This window comes from Camelina sativa, chromosome 17 (genome assembly GCF_000633955.1).
Source record: "Camelina sativa cultivar DH55 chromosome 17, Cs, whole genome shotgun sequence".
Taxonomy (NCBI): domain Eukaryota; kingdom Viridiplantae; phylum Streptophyta; class Magnoliopsida; order Brassicales; family Brassicaceae; genus Camelina; species Camelina sativa.
Genome location: NC_025701.1, coordinates 14,166,223 through 14,183,948, shown reverse-complemented (window position 1 = coordinate 14,183,948; position 17,726 = coordinate 14,166,223). Strand labels below are relative to the sequence as shown.

Below are 17,726 nucleotides of genomic sequence, written 5' to 3'. Positions count from 1 at the left end.
GGAACAATAATAATAGCCCTCTTAATTTTATTATAATGATGTTTAAAGTTTTCCCCATCCCATCAATTACATATCGCCATCTGTCCCATTTACGACTCACAAGATAACTTATTTATTTAATTTCGTAGAAACACACAGAGGTTATTAACTAGTAGTAACATTTATAAAAAGAAAAATTAATACAACGTGCTTAATTTTTCGTAAAGTTGTAAAACATTAATCATATCAAAGTTTTGACCGAAATCCAAATTTGTATACACATAAATATTTCTCACATTAAAATGAAAATATATAAAAAAAAAAAAAGACAAAGACAAAAGAAAAATAAATAGACAACAAAATTGGATAAAAGATTTATCAAAAATGCATTTTTGTTTAAACGCGGAATTATGTAATTGTTTTGACAGTGGTATTTAATTTTTGTTTATGTTTATGTTTGAGAAGGAGACGAAGAAGAGAGTGACTTTATTTTTGGTTAATGTCTTCTTCGTGAGAGCGATTCCTTGATTCAGAGGAATCAAAACCCTTATCTTCCCCATTCACAAACCCTAGATTTTGTTTCTCCAAAGATTTTACCTTTTTAATTTCCTCTTGATCTGTGTGAATTTTCCAATTTCAATTCTTTTTTGTGATTCGAGCTCAATTTTTGTAGATCAGAGAGAGAACCCAGAAGAATCGAGTTTTTTTTTTGGGTTCAGCATAAATCGAAATCGTAAAGCTTTAAACTTTGTTGATCTGAATTTGAGTGGGAAACAATCGAATTCGAGTTTTTGATGATGATTTGAGGTGGGGGGGTGGGCGGTGGGGATTTTTAAAAGACGATGACTGGATTGGGCGTTCGATCCAGTAGCTATGGTTCCTTGGAGAAGACGGGACTTAACGGCGTCGTTTTCCCTATCCAGACCACTGTTACGACGACGCGTACAAAACCATCTAAGATGCAGAAAGAGAGGGAAGGTATTGTACATTGGATCTGTAAATTCGTTGGTCGTAAGAAGATCGGCATGTTGCTTCTCTTCTTAATCTCCGCCGTCGTCTTCCTCCGTGTCCTTTACGTCGGCAAAGGTTCTCACTTTTTTTTTGTTTTTTCAGACAAGTTGGGGTTGTTTATGTTCTGTTTTTTTTTTTAGCTTCTTGAACTTGGATTAGCTTTGAGTTCGTGTATTAGGTTCGGCTGGAATAGTCTTTAGTTCTGATTTTGGAACAATGTGTTTTGTTTTGGGTTTAGAATTGTGGAGTTAAAGTTTGTGTAGAGTTGGTGATCGAGTAAGGCTTTAAGATGTTGTAATGTAATACAATGGTTAAGATGAACTAGAAACTGACTTGTGACTGTTCTTTTGCTGCTCTTTTTGTAATTAGGTGAAGATGGTCAGGAAGTTCAAGGTCCACCGAGTCTTCATTTCAATGGCAGTTCAGGTGTACATTTTTCAAACATGTTAGAGATAAATGAAGATCAGAACATGAATATTGGAAATATTTCGCTCAAGGCAAAAGATGTTGTAGTGTTCCCTCCTCCTTCTCCTCCTATGCATTTTCTTGGATATACGCTTCCTCAAGGACATCCTTGTAATAGTTTCAGCTTACCTCCCCCACCAGCAGACAGAAAAAGAACAGGACCACGCCGTAAGATACTTACTCTTTGATTTTTTGGTCTCTTTGCAATTTACGTTTTCTTTTCTGAGATCACTACAATATCGTTGTTGTGATGATCAGTATTGGTTTGTTCTGCCTGGTTTTGGTTTCAGCATGCCCTGTATGTTACCTTCCAGTAGAAGACGCTGTTTCCTTTATGCCAAGTGCACCGTCATTTTCCCCTGTTCTTAAAAACTTAACGTATATATACGAAGAACCACTAAACAGAGATACAGAGTTTGGAGGGTCAGATTTTGGTGGTTATCCTACTTTGAGACATAGGAATGATTCTTTTGACATTAAAGAAACAATGAGCGTACACTGTGGGTAAGTATCTTTGTAGTACTTTTCGTAATTCCCTGGTCCTTCTCTGTCTCATCTTAGTATATTTCTGTTCTTAACTTCTTATCCATGGTTTTCTAATCAGGTTTGTCAAAGGACCTCAACCTGGACGGAATACAGGATTTGACATTGATGAGGCAGATCTTCTTGAAATGAAGCAATGTCGTGGGATAGTCGTTGCTTCAGCAGTATTTGGTAAAGCTTTGCATGATCCTTTTCTATTTTGTCAACAAAAATTCCAGGCTTTTGTGCCAATTTTTGCATGTTTCTAATGTTAGAATGTCTCTTTTTTTTTTTTGTAGATGCTTTTGATGATGTAAAAGCCCCACAAAATATCAGTAAATATTCAGAGGAAACAGTTTGCTTCTACATGTTTGTCGATGAAGATACGGAAAGAATTTTGAAGAAAGAACGAGGCCTTGATGAAAACAAGAAAGTAGGGATATGGAGAGTTGTTGTTGTTCATAATCTCCCTTATTTAGATGGAAGACGCAATGGAAAGGTAAAATTCACCTCTCTTATATTTTCAATAAGAAAGTTTATGGACGAAATAATCCATTAAGTTACTCCAAACTGAAACATTAACTTAATGGCTTGCTAGATAATTCCCCTTGTTATTACCCACATTTCTGTAATTATATTCTTTTGATTTAGACCAGGCTTGAAGTTGTTTACTATTAACCGGAGAGCAAATAGTTCTTCTTAGAAAAACCCAAAAAAAGTCAGATTTGAGTTTACAACTAACTTTACATGGTTTATAGCTGAATGAACAGAGTAAAGAGAGAGATTATAAATGCCATTGTTATGCTGATGCCTCGTACTTTGCAGGTGCCTAAGCTTCTTGTTCATAGGATGTTTCCAAATGCTCGCTATTCTTTATGGATTGACGGAAAGCTTGAGCTTGTCGTAGATCCATATCAAATTCTTGAAAGGTGAGGCCTATCATATCGTAGATCCTTCTTTTAATTGTCGTTTTCTATGTAGCTTCCTGCAGTTACCAAATAACAAAGATTCCGCCACGGTTTTGTGCTTAACATTCCAGTAATGTTAAAAATTCCAATCGTTTTGTATAAGTTTCACTGTTTGAGTGTAAAAGGGCTTAGTAAGTATGTTTTTGGACTACAGCTATTTACCTTGCATTTCTTCTCATCAGGTTCTTGTGGAGGAAAAATGCTACTTTTGCGATCTCTAGACATTACAAACGATTTGACGTCTTAGTGGAAGCCGAAGCAAACAAAGCGGCTGGTAAATATGATAACGCTTCTATCGACTTTCAGGTGGACTTCTACAAGAATGAAGGGTTAACCCCTTATTCAGTGGCAAAATTGCCAATCACTAGCGGTATGTCTCTTTAGCTTACTATTTCCAAAATTCCCTTTTTGGGGATCAAACACTTATTATATATACACAACTCTATGGTTGGGCTATGCAGACGTACCAGAAGGCTGTGTCATTTTAAGAGAACATGTTCCCATCAGCAACCTCTTTACTTGCCTTTGGTTTAACGAAGTTGACCGATTCACTTCTAGAGATCAAATCAGTTTCTCAACAGTAAGAGATAAGATTGCAGCAAAAACAAACTGGACAGTAAGCATGTTCCTTGACTGTGAAAGACGCAACTTTGTAGTTCAGGTGATTATTCTTCTTCTCATTCTCATGCTGACTGACACTTTTAGTGTTAAAGAAAAGGTAGTAAAAAAAAAGATCCTGACTTTATCATTACCCGGACTCTCAAATGCAGAGATATCACCGAGCAGAGCAAGAAAGATTTGCAAGGCAACGACCTCCGGTGCCTAATTTTTCTCCTCCACCGCCTTCACCGCCCCCACCGGTTTTAATGATCAGCGATTTGCCTAGGAAAATGTCAAGTGGAAGGGTTAGCACAACACCACCTAGAAGACGTGGAAGAGACAGAAGGTCTCAAAGGGGTCACAGGAAAGCTAATTTGCCTGTAAGATTACCAGATTCAGCTTAAGAGTTGTTGGGGTTCTCCTTCTTCATTCATCACCAAACCCACAAAGTTGCAAATTTTTACCACACAGTATGTTTATTTTATTTTTTGTTTCTCTATTTGATTCTTAAGGATTCAAAATCAATTTTTTATGTATATATATATACACGAACATTTTGTACTTGGATAATAAATTATAGTTTTGAATTTTTGAAGAAAGTTAAATCGACCTACCTAAGAGACTTCCCGAGTTTGGTTTTGTAAGTTGGTGTATATGGTCTTGGAGTAAACCCGACACAAACGTTAAGCCTTCAGTTTAATGATCAAAATGAGCAAAAAAAAATTTGTATAATTCTGTATACGTCAAAATTGGATATACTTGTGCGACAGCCTTTTTTTGCAAAACTTAAAAAGAAAAAAAAAGAAAAATCAATTTATATATTCAATTAAAAAGAAAAAAGTATACAACATTGATTGGTCATGTGCGTATGCTGCACCAATTCCATTATCTGTTCAACTAAACGATCTTGAATTTATGGTCTTTGCTTGCATGCATTATGCATATGTCTCTCTGGTTTCTACTACCATGTCAATTCCTTAGAATTAATGGAATCTTTCTTTTCTGAGGCCATGATTACATGCTCTATCATAAATAGAAATCAACTTGTTGGTGCTCAATAATGAATGACCAATTGTTGTTCTTTTCTAATAAAGAATATAATTCTACTTTTTTTTATTTATGTATACATGAATTACATGTGACTCACATCACATTACATAAGAGGGTCAAAATCAATAGCCTTAAGTGTGGAATAAAGTGAGCTAGAGCATGTTGTTTTCATTGTTTGCCAAAAAAAAAAAAAAAAAAAAAAAAAAACGTCTTAAAAATTATGCTTACCNGAGTCCTAATGTTATCTTAGACTATTGGTCTCCAAGCTATAAAATGTTATTTTAACTTATATTATACGTCAATCATGCATGAAAAAGTAACTATAACTACTCCCATCAAATTGTAAAATTTATTTCTCAAATAATAGACACCGATATTTCTGAAACTTTTATAATATATGGTTTATGTACAAGAGGAAATGTTACAAAGTTTATTTATTATGGTCGAACTTTTACACATCAAACAAAATGGTGTAGAAACACACAAGTTGAATCACTTCGTTCAAGCCAAACGACTAGTCTGAGTTGAACAATATCAGAGCTACGAAACAACTACACTAGTGGCCAAAAATCAAAATCAAGAGCAAGTCTACAAACAAAATAGCTTATGTCAGCTATAGCATTCCATGTATTCAAGTATGGTAAACTGGTTGATTGATTAACTTTTTCATAACAAAATATCAAAAGTCGTCAAAACCAAGTATATAAGACGATATTTCTCTTTAATGTAACACATAATTTAATAGAAAAGATTTCTATTTTGAACAATTCAACTCTTTGTTTTGTCATACATAATGTGTGTAGCGCAAAAACTAACACGTCTCTCTCTCTTTCTTTATTTTTTTCACGATAGAACAAAAAGGAAAGGACCATCCTTAGTTGAAAATTAAAATCCTAGTACACTACAGCCATTTGAAATCGCAAACTCGACCGCTACGTGATAATGTTATCACACGATTCAAAACCACAAACAAACAAAACAAAACAAAAAAATCTACGAAAAACACATATAATTATTGCTCGTTGACACTCTTAAGCTTCTGATGATCAGATATATATCACCAAAATACTCCAATACAAAGGACAACAAACACATCAAACAGCAAGCAGTAGAATATGAAGTATGGTCTGTTGATCATAAACTGTATTATACTCACTATAGGAACATGTGGAGGTCCTTTGTTAACTCGTCTCTACTACAACAATGGTGGAAAACGAATCTGGTTCATGAGCTTCCTATCAACCGCTGGTTGTCCAATCATCCTCATCCCTCTCTTGTTCTCCTTTCTCAACCGCCGCAACCGCAACAAGGCCGAAAACGTAGCGAAAACAGAGCTTTTCTTAATGGAAACTCCTCTGTTCATCGCCTCTACTGTCATAGGGCTGCTCATAGGACTTGACAACTACTTATACGCTTACGGGTTACGGTATCTGCCAGTTTCCACTTCATCCCTCATAATCGGAACTCAACTAGCTTTCAATGCTCTCTTCGCTTTCTTGCTGGTCAAGCAAAAGTTCACTCCCTTCTCTATAAACGCAGTCGTTTTGTTGACGGTTGGTACTGGAATCCTTGCGTTGCACAGCGACGGAGACAAACCGGCTAACGAGAGCCACAGAGAGTATGTTGTTGGGTTCTTGATGACTGTGATTGCAGCTGTTCTCTATGCTTTCATATTGCCGCTCGTTGAGCTCACTTACAAGAAAGCTCGACAAGAAATCACTTTCCCACTTGTGCTCGAGATTCAGATGGTTATGTGCCTTTCTGCTACTTGCTTTTGCGTTGTTGGGATGTTCATCGTTGGAGATTTTAAGGTACAAAAAGTTTTTTCATGGTCTTATTTTAGTAATAAGGCTATCATCATCATATGTGTGTTTCTTTGCAGGTGATAGCGAAAGAAGCAAGAGAGTTCAAGATCGGAGGATCTGCGTTTTACTATGCACTGATAGTGATCACAGGAATAATATGGCAAGGTTTCTTCTTAGGAGCCATAGGGATTGTGTTCTGTGCATCGTCTCTAGCTTCAGGTGTTCTCATAAGTGTTCTGCTTCCGATGACAGAGGTTTTGGCCGTCGTTTGTTTCCGGGAGAAGTTTCAAGCTGAGAAATGTGCCTCTCTCCTTCTCTCTCTGTGGGGATTCGTCTCTTACTTCTACGGTGAGTTTAAATCCGGCAAGAAAGTTGTCGACAAACCTCAGCAGACGGAGACAGAGTTGCCTACTACTCTTCCTGCAGTTAGTGATTCTGTTGCTTAAAAGGTTTTTTTCCGCATTTCTATAACATAATAACTGTTATGTTTTGTCTTTGTTTTGAATAGCATGTGTGAATGTGTGTGATTATGAGTATAACTAAATGGTCTATATAATTTAAGTGTATATGTATGAATGTATTTCTCAAATTAGTACACGTGTAGTAAAGATAGAATGCTAAAGTGATGAGTCTACAAACCAAAAAACGAAAGATATAATTTCCTTAAAAGAATTGGATAAACATTGAGAAAACAGTATGCATGCATCTTTGATAAAATGGTACATATCAATTCTATTCAACAAAAATTTTCAACCTTTTGTTCTTTATTTTTGGTATGAAATAAACTATATTCCCTCTGTTTAACAAAGCACATTGAAAATTAATCAAAGCACATTGTGTAACAAAAATTTTCCCTCTAAAATGACACTCTTTGTGAAACAGAGGGAGTATTATTTAAATCAACGAAGAAAAAAAGATAATACTGTAATAAAGAGAGTCAAAGAACCAATAAACTCACCATTAAAACCTTCCAATTATAGAACTGATAATTCATAACGTCATTGCACTAAATTTAGAAAAAGAAATAAATCCAATAGTCAAAAACTGTAGAATTGGATAAAACGTAAAATTAAATACTGTATGGATATGAATATGGATATCATTATTATCCGGTCTATGAGATCATGTTTACGTTTGAATACAAAATTAAAACTGTTACCTAAATTCGTGGGCATAAATTAGGAAAATTCATGTTTTAGGCATTAGAGAGGATCTTTTGGGTTAAGAAACACAAAGATCTATGGAAAAGACAGAACCACACCAACCATATAACTAAATCCTGCCAGCACCACCAACCCCCAAAAGTTTCATTACCACCCAACAAGAAATCAAAAACATCCACAATATTTTTTTAGAAGAAAAAATTAAGACAAAAATGGCGAAGGCTCTTGTGATCATAAACTGCATAATCCTAGCCATAGGAAACTGTGGAGGTCCTCTGATTATGCGTCTCTACTTCAACAATGGTGGCAAAAGGATTTGGTTCTCTACATTTCTTGAAACTGCTGGCTTTCCTGTTATCTTCATCCCTTTGCTCTTCTCTTACATTCACCGGCGCAGAAACAACAATGGAGGCGAAAATGCAACAAGTTTCTTTCTTATCAAACCGCGCCTTCTTGGCGCGGCTATTTTCATAGGCATTCTCTCTGGCTTTGATAATTACTTGTATGCATATGGTATAGCTTATCTCCCAGTTTCAACGGCTGCTCTCATCATTGCTTCACAGTTAGCTTTTATAGCTATCTTCTCATTCTTCATGGTTAAACATAAGTTTACTCCTTTTACCATTAATGCTGTTGTGTTGTTGACTGTTGGAGCTGCGGTATTGGGAATGCATACCGAAACTGATAAGCCCGTTCATGAGACCCACAAGCAATACGTTACTGGGTTCTTGGTGACCGTGGCTGCAGCTGTTGTGTATGCTTTTATCTTGCCATTAGTGGAACTTGCTTACCAGAAAGCTAAGCAACCCTTGAGCTATACGCTCGTTCTCCAGATGATTTTGTGCTTCCTTGCTTCTATTGTCAGCCTCATTGGTATGTCCATCGCTGGTGATTTCAAGGTTAGTCAGTAGTCTTTTGAATCTTAAACCTGCAAAAGAGTTTCAACACGAGATGGTTTTACTTGAATCCTTCCCTCCTTATTTTTCTTTTCTTTTGCAGGCTCTACCAAAAGAAGCAAAAGAGTTCAAGCTTGGAGAGGTACTGTTCTATGTTGTGGCTGTGTTTTCGGCTATAATATGGCAAGGCTTCTTCTTGGGAGCCATTGGATTAATCTTCTGCACATCTTCTCTCGTCTCGGGTATCATGATATCAGTCCTTTTGCCCATCACGGAGGTTTTAGCTGTTATATTTTACCATGAAAAGTTTCAAGCAGAGAAGGGACTCTCTCTTGCTCTCTCCCTTTGGGGTTTTGTCTCTTACTTTTATGGTGAGATAAAGTCTGACAACGATAAAAAGAGAATTCAGCAGGAGGAGAGTTCTTTGTCATCAAGAACCATAAGTGAGTGTTAAAACTAAACGAATCATAGATTGTTTAAAAGACATCATAGCACTCATTTCAGCCCAGTAGTTAGATTAGAGGATGTCTGAGAACTTGTGGAACTACGGCAAAAAACACAACAAATAAAGGAGTTTTTTTGTCTTTTCTTATTTTTATCAGCTGTACTTGTGGATGTCTCTTATTATTCACATCAAATGAGTTTGTGATAGAATATTAAGTCAAAATCATGAGCCTTGCCCTTTCTGTTATGATGTTGAACTTTTCCTTTTCCCAGCAATAGATGAAATTAGTCTTGTTTTGTCTTCTGCTGAATGATTTTATCTCTCATCTCTCGTGGCGGTTTCATCCCATTAACTTGTTGAACAATAGCACCAGCAGCACGACTAACGAGAAATCGCGTATGATCTGAGGACCCGTTTGATTCCACCTGTAAGTTCAACCAGTAGAGAGCTTCTGGTAAATCCTGTTTGATTCATTTTCATGATTCTTCATTACTATAAGGAACAATCACTAGTGAGAGGAGATAACATTCAGTTGAATCAATAATGTAAAAAGGAAAATCCCCACAAATCTTTTAGCTTTTTTCTAACAGCATGTTCTTTACACTGTTTCCCCTAGAGCTTCAAGCTATTTGAAACATGAGTGCATCAAAAATACAAGAACGGATACAGTATCATTCTACATGCTTACAAGAGAGAACCTATTATCTCCTTTTTCAACTCTGTCTGTTATCTAAATATCCGCTCTCTTAACTCTAATATCTAGGCCTAGCAAAAATCCACCAGTAACATCAACTTATCACTAATTCTTCTATTGTAATCGACTACATTCCTCTGAGGTGAATTATACCAGATATATCCATTTAGGTCTAGCCACATATACAATTGTAAAAATAAAATTTATTTGCTTACCAACTTCCTTCAGCAGAACCGCTCAACTCATTGTTGATTTCTTCCTTTGCAAACTCTTCCAGTATAGCACGCTGACGTTCATTCACTTCACTAGAGAATACAAGGAAAAAAGTACACCGCATAAGCATATACCAGAAATCTATCAACATATGCTCAGCGAACCTGTTATATGATGATTTCAAAAATTAAGCACGTAGTATCGGTCCTTCCTTCACGGAAATGACAAGAAGAGAACCCAAACAAACCCACATGCCACCAGAATATCAAGTAGCTGATCATTTCAACATGAATTTCTATAATCGGATGCAAAGTAAGAGAAGGCAGGGAAACTAATTCGAAAACATCAACTTTTAGAACTAGAAAGTGCTTTTTGGTTCCAAACACTAGTAGAGTTTTTAGCATAGCATTATGTGGGTGTCTCCAACAAAATTATATCTTGAACTCCAAATAGAAGAAACCTTACGTAGGAATGTTGACACGGAAACGGACATACTGATCTCCATGATCTACAAAAAAGCCTTGTCTCGGTAGTCCTGCACAAACTAACCTATTTAAAAGAGTTCTAAGCATATATACAAAACAAAATGACCATACGGGCTGATAAATATATGTACCTTTGCCTCTTAAAACAAGAAATTGACCAGGCTGAGTTCCCTCTGGTATCTGCAATATTTACAATAAGGCACCTCATTATTTCCAAAGGCTTGAGATCTAAACCTTCCTCTTGGTAAGAGGATGAAAAGCAACTTGTACTCGGTTGCAAACGTAAATGTCAAATTGTAACAAACAAAATATTATATCAATATCACTGGAATCTTACGTCTAGCTGCATCTTTCCTGAAAGCGTTGGCACCACAACTATGCCTCCCAAAATGGCCTGTCAAGTAAGTTTTCTAAGAAATGTCCAGTATGGCTCAAGGAGACAATAATAGAAACAACGTAAACCATAAGACATGAAAGGATGCACTACATAAGAAAAATACTCTAGCCGAGGTACTATGGCTTGGTGACAAAATACTGTAGCAGCATGCACTTGAGATTTATCACTGCTGTCATCAAATTGAGTTGGAACCGATATGCCACATTATCTAGTTATAGGACAAGAGCGTCCTATACATAATGATATAGATGCTTCTAAACTTTTGGCACATAAACCAGTTGAATAGAACAAAACTCACTAATTTTCAGCTAGACTGCAGATAACTTTTATCTAAATTATGTTACTGCATAGCTTTATCAGCTAGTGGTTTACGGCTTTTGACCACAAAGTGTCACAATGCAGGGAAAACATAGAAGGTACTGCTCTGCTTATAACCCAAAATTAGGAGTCACCAGTGTGCTTACTTGTGTAAAGCTAATGTTAGCATCCACATAAATATCTGAGCCATCCCTAGTGAAAATTGAATCATCAGCAACCTGTGAACAGAAGAAGATTAGGTATTTGTCATCAATGGAAAATGCTACATGTAGTACATGGGCAAGAGCGATGATAACATATAAGACTACTATGAAGCTTAAGAAGCATAAACAATCTATTTACTAGATGAAATAAGTCTTGATTATATGTTGACCACTGGAGACAACAACGGTGTAAATCTGTGAACAACGGTGTAGATTATATTTGGAATGAATTCATTCAAAGTCAATATATGACTTATAATATGACTTTGATGCTTGCATCGATTGTCTTATCTCTTAGGCTTAATTGATCAAAGTCAAGGTGGGTTCGATTCAAACTTCTCTAAGCACATCTCAGAAAATGTATACAAGCAAACTTTGATGAAAATAAAGATAGTTTTTAACAAACCTTTAGTTTGATATACAAGTTCCCAGGTTGACTTGTTCTCGATCTTACATGGCCGGCACCTGGAATTGGGATCGTAGCATCAGACTCCACCCCTATGGTCAAGTTTAGAGACAAGAAAGCAAATTAGAGATTGACAGAATTATGCCATCGAAAACCAAATTCTCATTATCTAGTCCAGCAAAGTCATGTATTATACTCGGGAAATCACAGTTCTAAATTCTTTGTTTGGTATTTGCCGCAAATACCAGGTGCAGACAAAAGACAATTAACCAGGAAATGCACATTGCCAACCATAATAAAAGGACAATACAGCCATACAATAAGTGTGACCAATATCATCTCAATCACAAATCCTCAGAGAAAGGAACGTAAACAGTGTGAATGAAATTTTGCAACTCATTTCATAGCAGAACTGATATGTTTTAGAATCAAAAACCAAGTTAATGATAGAAAAAGCATGAAGATTTAAAACCAACCCCCAGGGATCACAAGTTTAACTGTCTTTGTAGCTTCCACAACACCGGATCCTCTACAAGACATGCAATACTCCTGTAGAATAGACAATAGATATACTTGTAACCAGTGACGGAGAGATAATTACTGAAGCGTCAATAAAAGAGCATATTTCTCAGACCTTAACAATGTGTCCCACCCCCTTGCACGTCTGGCATGATGCTGTAAAAGGAGGAACAGTTACCTGTTAAAGAGACAGACAGATGACATAGTACTGTAAATAGAAATTGTATAATTTATTAAACCTCCAAACTCCAAGAAAACAAAAAGATTATAATATGTAGTTGGCACTTACTCGTCCAACGCCCCTGCATGTTGGACAAACTCCCATGGCAGCATCACGAGGGTGGCCAAGCCCATCTGTAAAATGATAAATGATGAGAGATTGCGAGTCATGGGTTAGCAACAATATTACAGTCACCCAAGTGACTCATTCGTCTTCTCTAAGTTGACAGAATCAGCAAAAATTCAAAGAAAAAAAGCTGTAAATGTTACAAGAAATTAGGAAAAAAAGCGAGGCAAAAACTGTACATTACATTTACACTAGCATTGATTGATCACAGAGCCATTTCGAGAAAACTCTATTTTTTAAGAACTTTTTTTTTGGGGTCGAAGAAGGACTTTATTTTACTATTTGAGCAACTGAACTGAACAATAGTCTACAATGACGAGTTAAGAGCTAAAGTGTATATACTGTCAAGCATCTTTACAGGAAATCTTGCGCACCATGACTGGCTTTTCAATATTAGTAAATCAAAAGAGAAGATATCTGATATTCTAGGGCTGGGGCTACTCACCACAGGAATCACAAAAGACATATGCATCAAAGGACAAATGTTTTGTGCACCCTTTTGCAGCTTCGGAAAGAGAAAGCCATAGTTCCACCTAATTCAATTTAGAACAAGATAAGCATGTGTATTACTGAAGAGAGATTTGCATATGTCAACCTGCTTCCAATTGTATAAATTAAAGCGAGAATCAGAGAAACTGACCCGAATATCAGGTTGAAACCGATCGTTCTCAAATATCTGAATCAAGTGTACTAATGTTAGAGATTTGACTAGTCAGTAGTCACATAAACAGATGAGACAAATTGGAAATAAATTTGTACCTCAGAAAAAATCTTGTGGAACGAGTCCGAGAAATTGGATTGGTAGGCACGTCTGAACCTCTCTGCATCACCACCGTCACTATTTACATGATCTGAACTCCGATAGCGCAGCTGTATAGTGTGATAACAGAAAGAAATCTGTTTAGTTATATCACCACCGAATAAATAACAACAAGAAAAGGGTTACCTTATCATATTCTTCTCTTCTTTCTGAATTTCCCAGGGTCTAAGTTTGTCAATCGAACACAAAAGTACATCAGAAGTTACATTCAAATTACACAGATAATTTCAGATTGGGGAGATGGGAAAATAAATACCTCATATGCCTCTCTTATTTCTTGGAATTTTCTCTTTGCAGAAGGATTATTTCTATTTGTATCAGGGTGGAATTTTTTGGCAAGCTGCAACAGTTTGTACATTCACTCATTAATTTGTAAAGTTGAAGGACAGTTTCCTAACAACGGACCAATAGACTCACCTCATGGAATGACTTTTTAATCTCCTCGCGGGTAGCTTTTGGAGAAACACCGAGAACATCATAGTAATTACTACGAGCACTGGCACATGATATTCCTGAGAATCATTATCCAAAACCAAAAGAAGCATTTAATACAAGAAAATGATAACAAAACACACTTTCTCCATCAAGAGAAAGCAAAGGGCGAAAAAAGCAAGACCTGTAGCGTGAATGTAACGCTCGAACAACGGCTTCTGAGACCCTGCAAAGTGTATTTAAAGACTTCCAAGTAAAGTAAGCGTATATTCCTCCTATAGATAAAACACAAACATCAACTAGAAATTTCCTAATGCTAACTAGTACAACTACATCCTCAGCATCCTGAATGCCTCCAGAAAAAAACATATAAATTCTCTGAAATCAACCTGTGAGCCTGACAAACCCTAAAACCCCCATTTCAGCTAAACTTATCATCACAACATTGGAAATCTAATTCATAAATAAACTGACATTGCCGTTGCAGTGTTACATAAACACCTTAATCAGCCAGGATAAGGCCATAAACCTTCGAACATGATATATGGATGTCTGTTTTTGATTCTCTTGAAACAAGAACAAATTAAAAAAAAAAAAAAAAAAAAAAAAATTATGATCTCCTCCGGCTAAAACAATAATCCCCAGTTTTATAATCGATTGATTACCTAGTCGAAATCCCAACGAGGAATCAAATGTTCGTCGTGCCTGTAAATGCCGCAGAACCTACGAAGAAAGGATGAACAGACGATTTTTTTTAGCTTTCTCGGAGAATCAAATCAAAATCTAAAACTCCAGAGAGAGGGGTATGAAGGAAGGAAATAAACCCAGTTGAATCGTCGCATGACTCTATTGGATTGATTCAAAAAGCAGAGAAGCCCAGAGGTTTGTGTATACGGAGAGAGAGAGAGAGAGAGAGAGTTAAACCCTACGGTTATGCCAGACTCCAGAGAAGAAGACCCCAGAGACGTTCGTTAAATCTTTTGGCCTTTTTTTCCCCCAATTTTGTCTGCAGTCTCTCTACCTCATTCGGAAGATTCGAAATGGGTTGGTAAATTTAAGAAATGGTAAAAAAAAAAACACCCACATAAAAACTCGCAGTCATTATTTTGTAGCGGTAAAGAAAATAATGAGTCAGAAAGCTTGGAGAACGATTTGTTTTTTTGTGCACCTGAGTGCTCTTGGATCATAAGAAAAGCAAGCTCTATGGGATGGCTAAAGTTCCCAGGATCAGTTAAGATTGTATTCCTTTTGTTAAAGATTGCAATGTTCTACTTCCAGTTTTATGAGACCTTTCAAAGAGTCCGATGGCAGCTATCGTGTAGGTAGGGTGTGGTCGCTATGTTTTCAACACGGCATAACATGACTATCGGAAGCCGGATTACGAAAAAGAATATAAAGACCATCGACCTATATCTATCGAAAAAAAATAGTAGTAATTAATATTTCACTAAGTAATCAAAAAAATTACATTGTAACAATGATGAATTAGTTTAAATTTTAGTAGCTTTCAGATTCATATCGATGTTCTGTTGAAAAATTAATCACTATTTTTTTCGATGGAGAGAAATCTCTCTAGTAGAGAACTTAGAGTAGACTATAACAAAGTGACAGATTGATTGCATTAAGTTTCAATCAATTGAATAAAAAATGCACTATATATGTTAAACCGACTTTGACTAAAAAAACATTACATTTATACAAATCAACGATTAATAAAGTTTATTCAAAAATGTTACCAATCAAGAATAAAACTAAATTTTTTTAAATTGAGTTTGAATAATCATGTGTTATGGTTGATGTACAAATTTGAGGTATATCCTTTGTAAAATTGTTAACTCAAAAGATTATTCAACATCATGGAATTTTTCATGAGTTAGGATGTGGTAAGTTGAGTTAGCTAATTTTTTAATTAAATAAAACGAAAATACAGTTATACTAGGTGATACCCGTGCTACAGCACGGGATTATATATTTTGTTAGTTATTATTTTTTTGTAATTTGTATTTTTGTAATATAGTTTTTTATTTGATTTATTTTCTTTGTTTATATAGTGTTTATTTGTATATTTGGGGTTATACAGTAAATTGGAAATCCTAATAGAGTAAGTAGTTTGTAAAATATAGTTTTTCACAGAAACAGACACATCACAATAGTAGATAGTAGTTTTGTAAGAGAATAGACACTCCGCAATATCGGATAGTAGTTTCGTAAGAGGATAGACATACCCTACTTCCATGACTTAATTTATAGTTTGATAAAAATACATGTTTTAACGGATTTAACTCAAAAAAGTTTTATATTTTAAATTTTTAAGAATTAAAATATTAATATTACTTAAATATTTTATAGACTTAAAATTTATTATAATATTTTAAACTTTCGACGGAGTTCAAATATTTATAATAATTTAACCATTCTATAAAAATTTAAATATTTATAATATCTTAAACTTTTTTAAAAAATGTAAATATATTATAATATATTTACTTTTAAAAAATTTAAATATTCTCAAATAGAACCAAATTAAACTGTTAAATTTGGACACCTGATAAATCAAGAGGGAGGTATTGGTTTAGGATTTAGAAAGAGTTTTAATGACTTTGTGTTTTTAAAAATCTTGCTGATTTTTAAAATCATAGAAAATTAGAAAGTAAAAATGAAGGATTCTATAAGAGATTGTTTAGGAAGTTATTTTAAATCTTGCTGATTTGTGTTTCCTAATCTTGTAAAATATTTCATAAAATCTTTCAAAATCTTTCTATTTGATGAAAGAGTTTTCATGACTTTTGTTATGAAGGAAATGTTATAAAATCCTAAACCAATAACACAAAATTTGAATTCATTAACAATCCATGATTCTTTTGTTTTAATTGAATAACATAAAACTTTTAATGACTTTATAAGACTCTTAATCCAATAACACTAGATTTATCAAGATTTTAGATAACTTTTTACAAATCCACAACCAATAACACCAAATTTTTAAAGAATTTTAAAAAGTCTTGATTGAATAACAACATATTTTACATAACTTTTAAAATCATTCAAATTCTTTCTAAATCCTAAACCAAAAACCCCCCCCCCCCAAGTTTCCTGCTCATTTGTACTCAAAACATTGTTAGTCACATATATATAGTGATTATGAACCATATTCCAAAATATTTAGTCGATGTGGGATATACAGTACACCTTTTCTGTAAATTAGTTTACAACTTTACATATATATAATTTCTGCGTTTTTAATTCTTTCTATCTATACTACTCACAATTAATTACTATAATTTCGTTAAGGAAATATTATAATATCGGAAATCAAGCAATTTAGTCAGATTTGGTAACTTGAATATTCGTTTTTAAAGATTTTAACTGAATCACTAAATATTCCTTTTAAAAGATTATCTGTTAAGATCAATCTCGGTAATTAAGGAAATATCCGAATTTTTGGTGATTAAAATTTATGGTTTTCATTTAAATACCTTAAAAGAAAATGAAATCAGAGTGTTTGCCTATATCGAATGAGTTTGTTTGGAATCTTAAATAACTAATCTTGAATGAAATAATATACTGGATCCGAAAAATATTATTCTGGAATACAAACAGATCCGCGGGTTTTTTTTCCTTCTGTAGTCGGATATTTTAGGATCCGCATCCCGACCCGGCAATTTTTTAAGTGATCCACCGAGGGTATTTTTGTCATTTAAAGAAATCGAAACTATAGGTTAATTAGATTAAATTTTGTGATTCTCTAATCATTTTTAATGAAAAACCTACCAAAACCAAGTCATTGTCCATTTTTACTCTAGAGAGTACTTCTGCTTTAATAATATAGATAAAACAAAATATTGTTTTTTGCTTAATTCATATATCAATAAAAATATATTTTACCTTTTTATTTTATTTAATAACTTCTTTATTTAGTTATTTTGAATTTTTTATATTTTGCCAATTTTTTTTTATCATTTGAATCAAATTAGGCATAGATCTAAATA

At 34.7% G+C, this 17,726-nt stretch overlaps 4 protein-coding genes across 6 annotated transcripts; 3 read left to right on the top strand and 1 right to left on the bottom strand.

Annotated features, from left to right (window-relative positions):
• Positions 335–4,169, top strand: LOC104757163. The gene is made up of 9 exons (XM_010479890.2): positions 335–1,065; positions 1,360–1,623; positions 1,746–1,959; positions 2,060–2,169; positions 2,277–2,476; positions 2,803–2,906; positions 3,128–3,315; positions 3,407–3,606; positions 3,716–4,169. The coding sequence occupies exons 1-9, from the start codon at positions 822–824 to the stop codon at positions 3,947–3,949; spliced, it is 1,758 nt and encodes a 585-aa protein (XP_010478192.1). The 5' UTR covers positions 335–821; the 3' UTR covers positions 3,950–4,169.
• LOC104757162 (purine permease 1-like) lies at positions 5,518–6,897 on the top strand. The gene is made up of 2 exons (XM_010479889.2): positions 5,518–6,406; positions 6,478–6,897. Exons 1-2 carry the CDS (start codon positions 5,711–5,713, stop codon positions 6,844–6,846), a joined length of 1,065 nt encoding a protein of 354 aa, XP_010478191.1. The 5' UTR covers positions 5,518–5,710; the 3' UTR covers positions 6,847–6,897.
• LOC104757161 (purine permease 3-like) lies at positions 7,692–8,931 on the top strand. The gene is made up of 2 exons (XM_010479887.2): positions 7,692–8,462; positions 8,563–8,931. Exons 1-2 carry the CDS (start codon positions 7,776–7,778, stop codon positions 8,911–8,913), a joined length of 1,038 nt encoding a protein of 345 aa, XP_010478189.1. The 5' UTR covers positions 7,692–7,775; the 3' UTR covers positions 8,914–8,931.
• Positions 9,015–14,736, bottom strand: LOC104757160 (chaperone protein dnaJ 1, mitochondrial). Of its 3 annotated transcripts, none has more exons than XM_010479885.2 (19): positions 14,562–14,736; positions 14,403–14,460; positions 13,922–13,963; positions 13,723–13,817; positions 13,562–13,645; positions 13,432–13,470; positions 13,245–13,355; positions 13,126–13,161; positions 12,931–13,018; positions 12,429–12,493; positions 12,255–12,317; positions 12,097–12,169; positions 11,621–11,712; positions 11,158–11,229; positions 10,634–10,690; positions 10,428–10,476; positions 10,277–10,346; positions 9,814–9,903; positions 9,015–9,365 (listed from the first exon to the last, which is right to left on the bottom strand). In XM_010479885.2, exons 1-19 carry the CDS (start codon positions 14,577–14,579, stop codon positions 9,338–9,340), a joined length of 1,230 nt encoding a protein of 409 aa, XP_010478187.1. In that variant the 5' UTR covers positions 14,580–14,736; the 3' UTR covers positions 9,015–9,337. The 3 variants fall into 3 exon arrangements, with proteins under 3 accessions (XP_010478187.1, XP_010478186.1, XP_010478188.1); XM_010479884.2 differs by having other exon boundaries at positions 9,015–9,329; XM_010479886.2 differs by having other exon boundaries at positions 9,309–9,396.

Coding starts and splice junctions, on each gene's coding strand:
- LOC104757163 (XM_010479890.2), top strand. CDS start 822: ATGACTGGATTGGGCGTTCGATCCAGTAGCTATGGTTCCTTGGAGAAG. Junction 1,066..1,359: donor TGTCCTTTACGTCGGCAAAG/GTTCTCACTTTT, acceptor TTTTGTAATTAG/GTGAAGATGGTCAGGAAGTT. Junction 2,907..3,127: donor CCATATCAAATTCTTGAAAG/GTGAGGCCTATC, acceptor TCTTCTCATCAG/GTTCTTGTGGAGGAAAAATG.
- LOC104757162 (XM_010479889.2), top strand. CDS start 5,711: ATGAAGTATGGTCTGTTGATCATAAACTGTATTATACTCACTATAGGA. Junction 6,407..6,477: donor TCATCGTTGGAGATTTTAAG/GTACAAAAAGTT, acceptor GTTTCTTTGCAG/GTGATAGCGAAAGAAGCAAG.
- LOC104757161 (XM_010479887.2), top strand. CDS start 7,776: ATGGCGAAGGCTCTTGTGATCATAAACTGCATAATCCTAGCCATAGGA. Junction 8,463..8,562: donor CCATCGCTGGTGATTTCAAG/GTTAGTCAGTAG, acceptor TTTCTTTTGCAG/GCTCTACCAAAAGAAGCAAA.
- LOC104757160 (XM_010479884.2), bottom strand. Junction 12,318..12,428: donor CATGCAGGGGCGTTGGACGA/GTAAGTGCCAAC, acceptor TCTCTTTAACAG/GTAACTGTTCCTCCTTTTAC. Junction 10,477..10,633: donor CAGGAAAGATGCAGCTAGAC/GTAAGATTCCAG, acceptor TAAATATTGCAG/ATACCAGAGGGAACTCAGCC.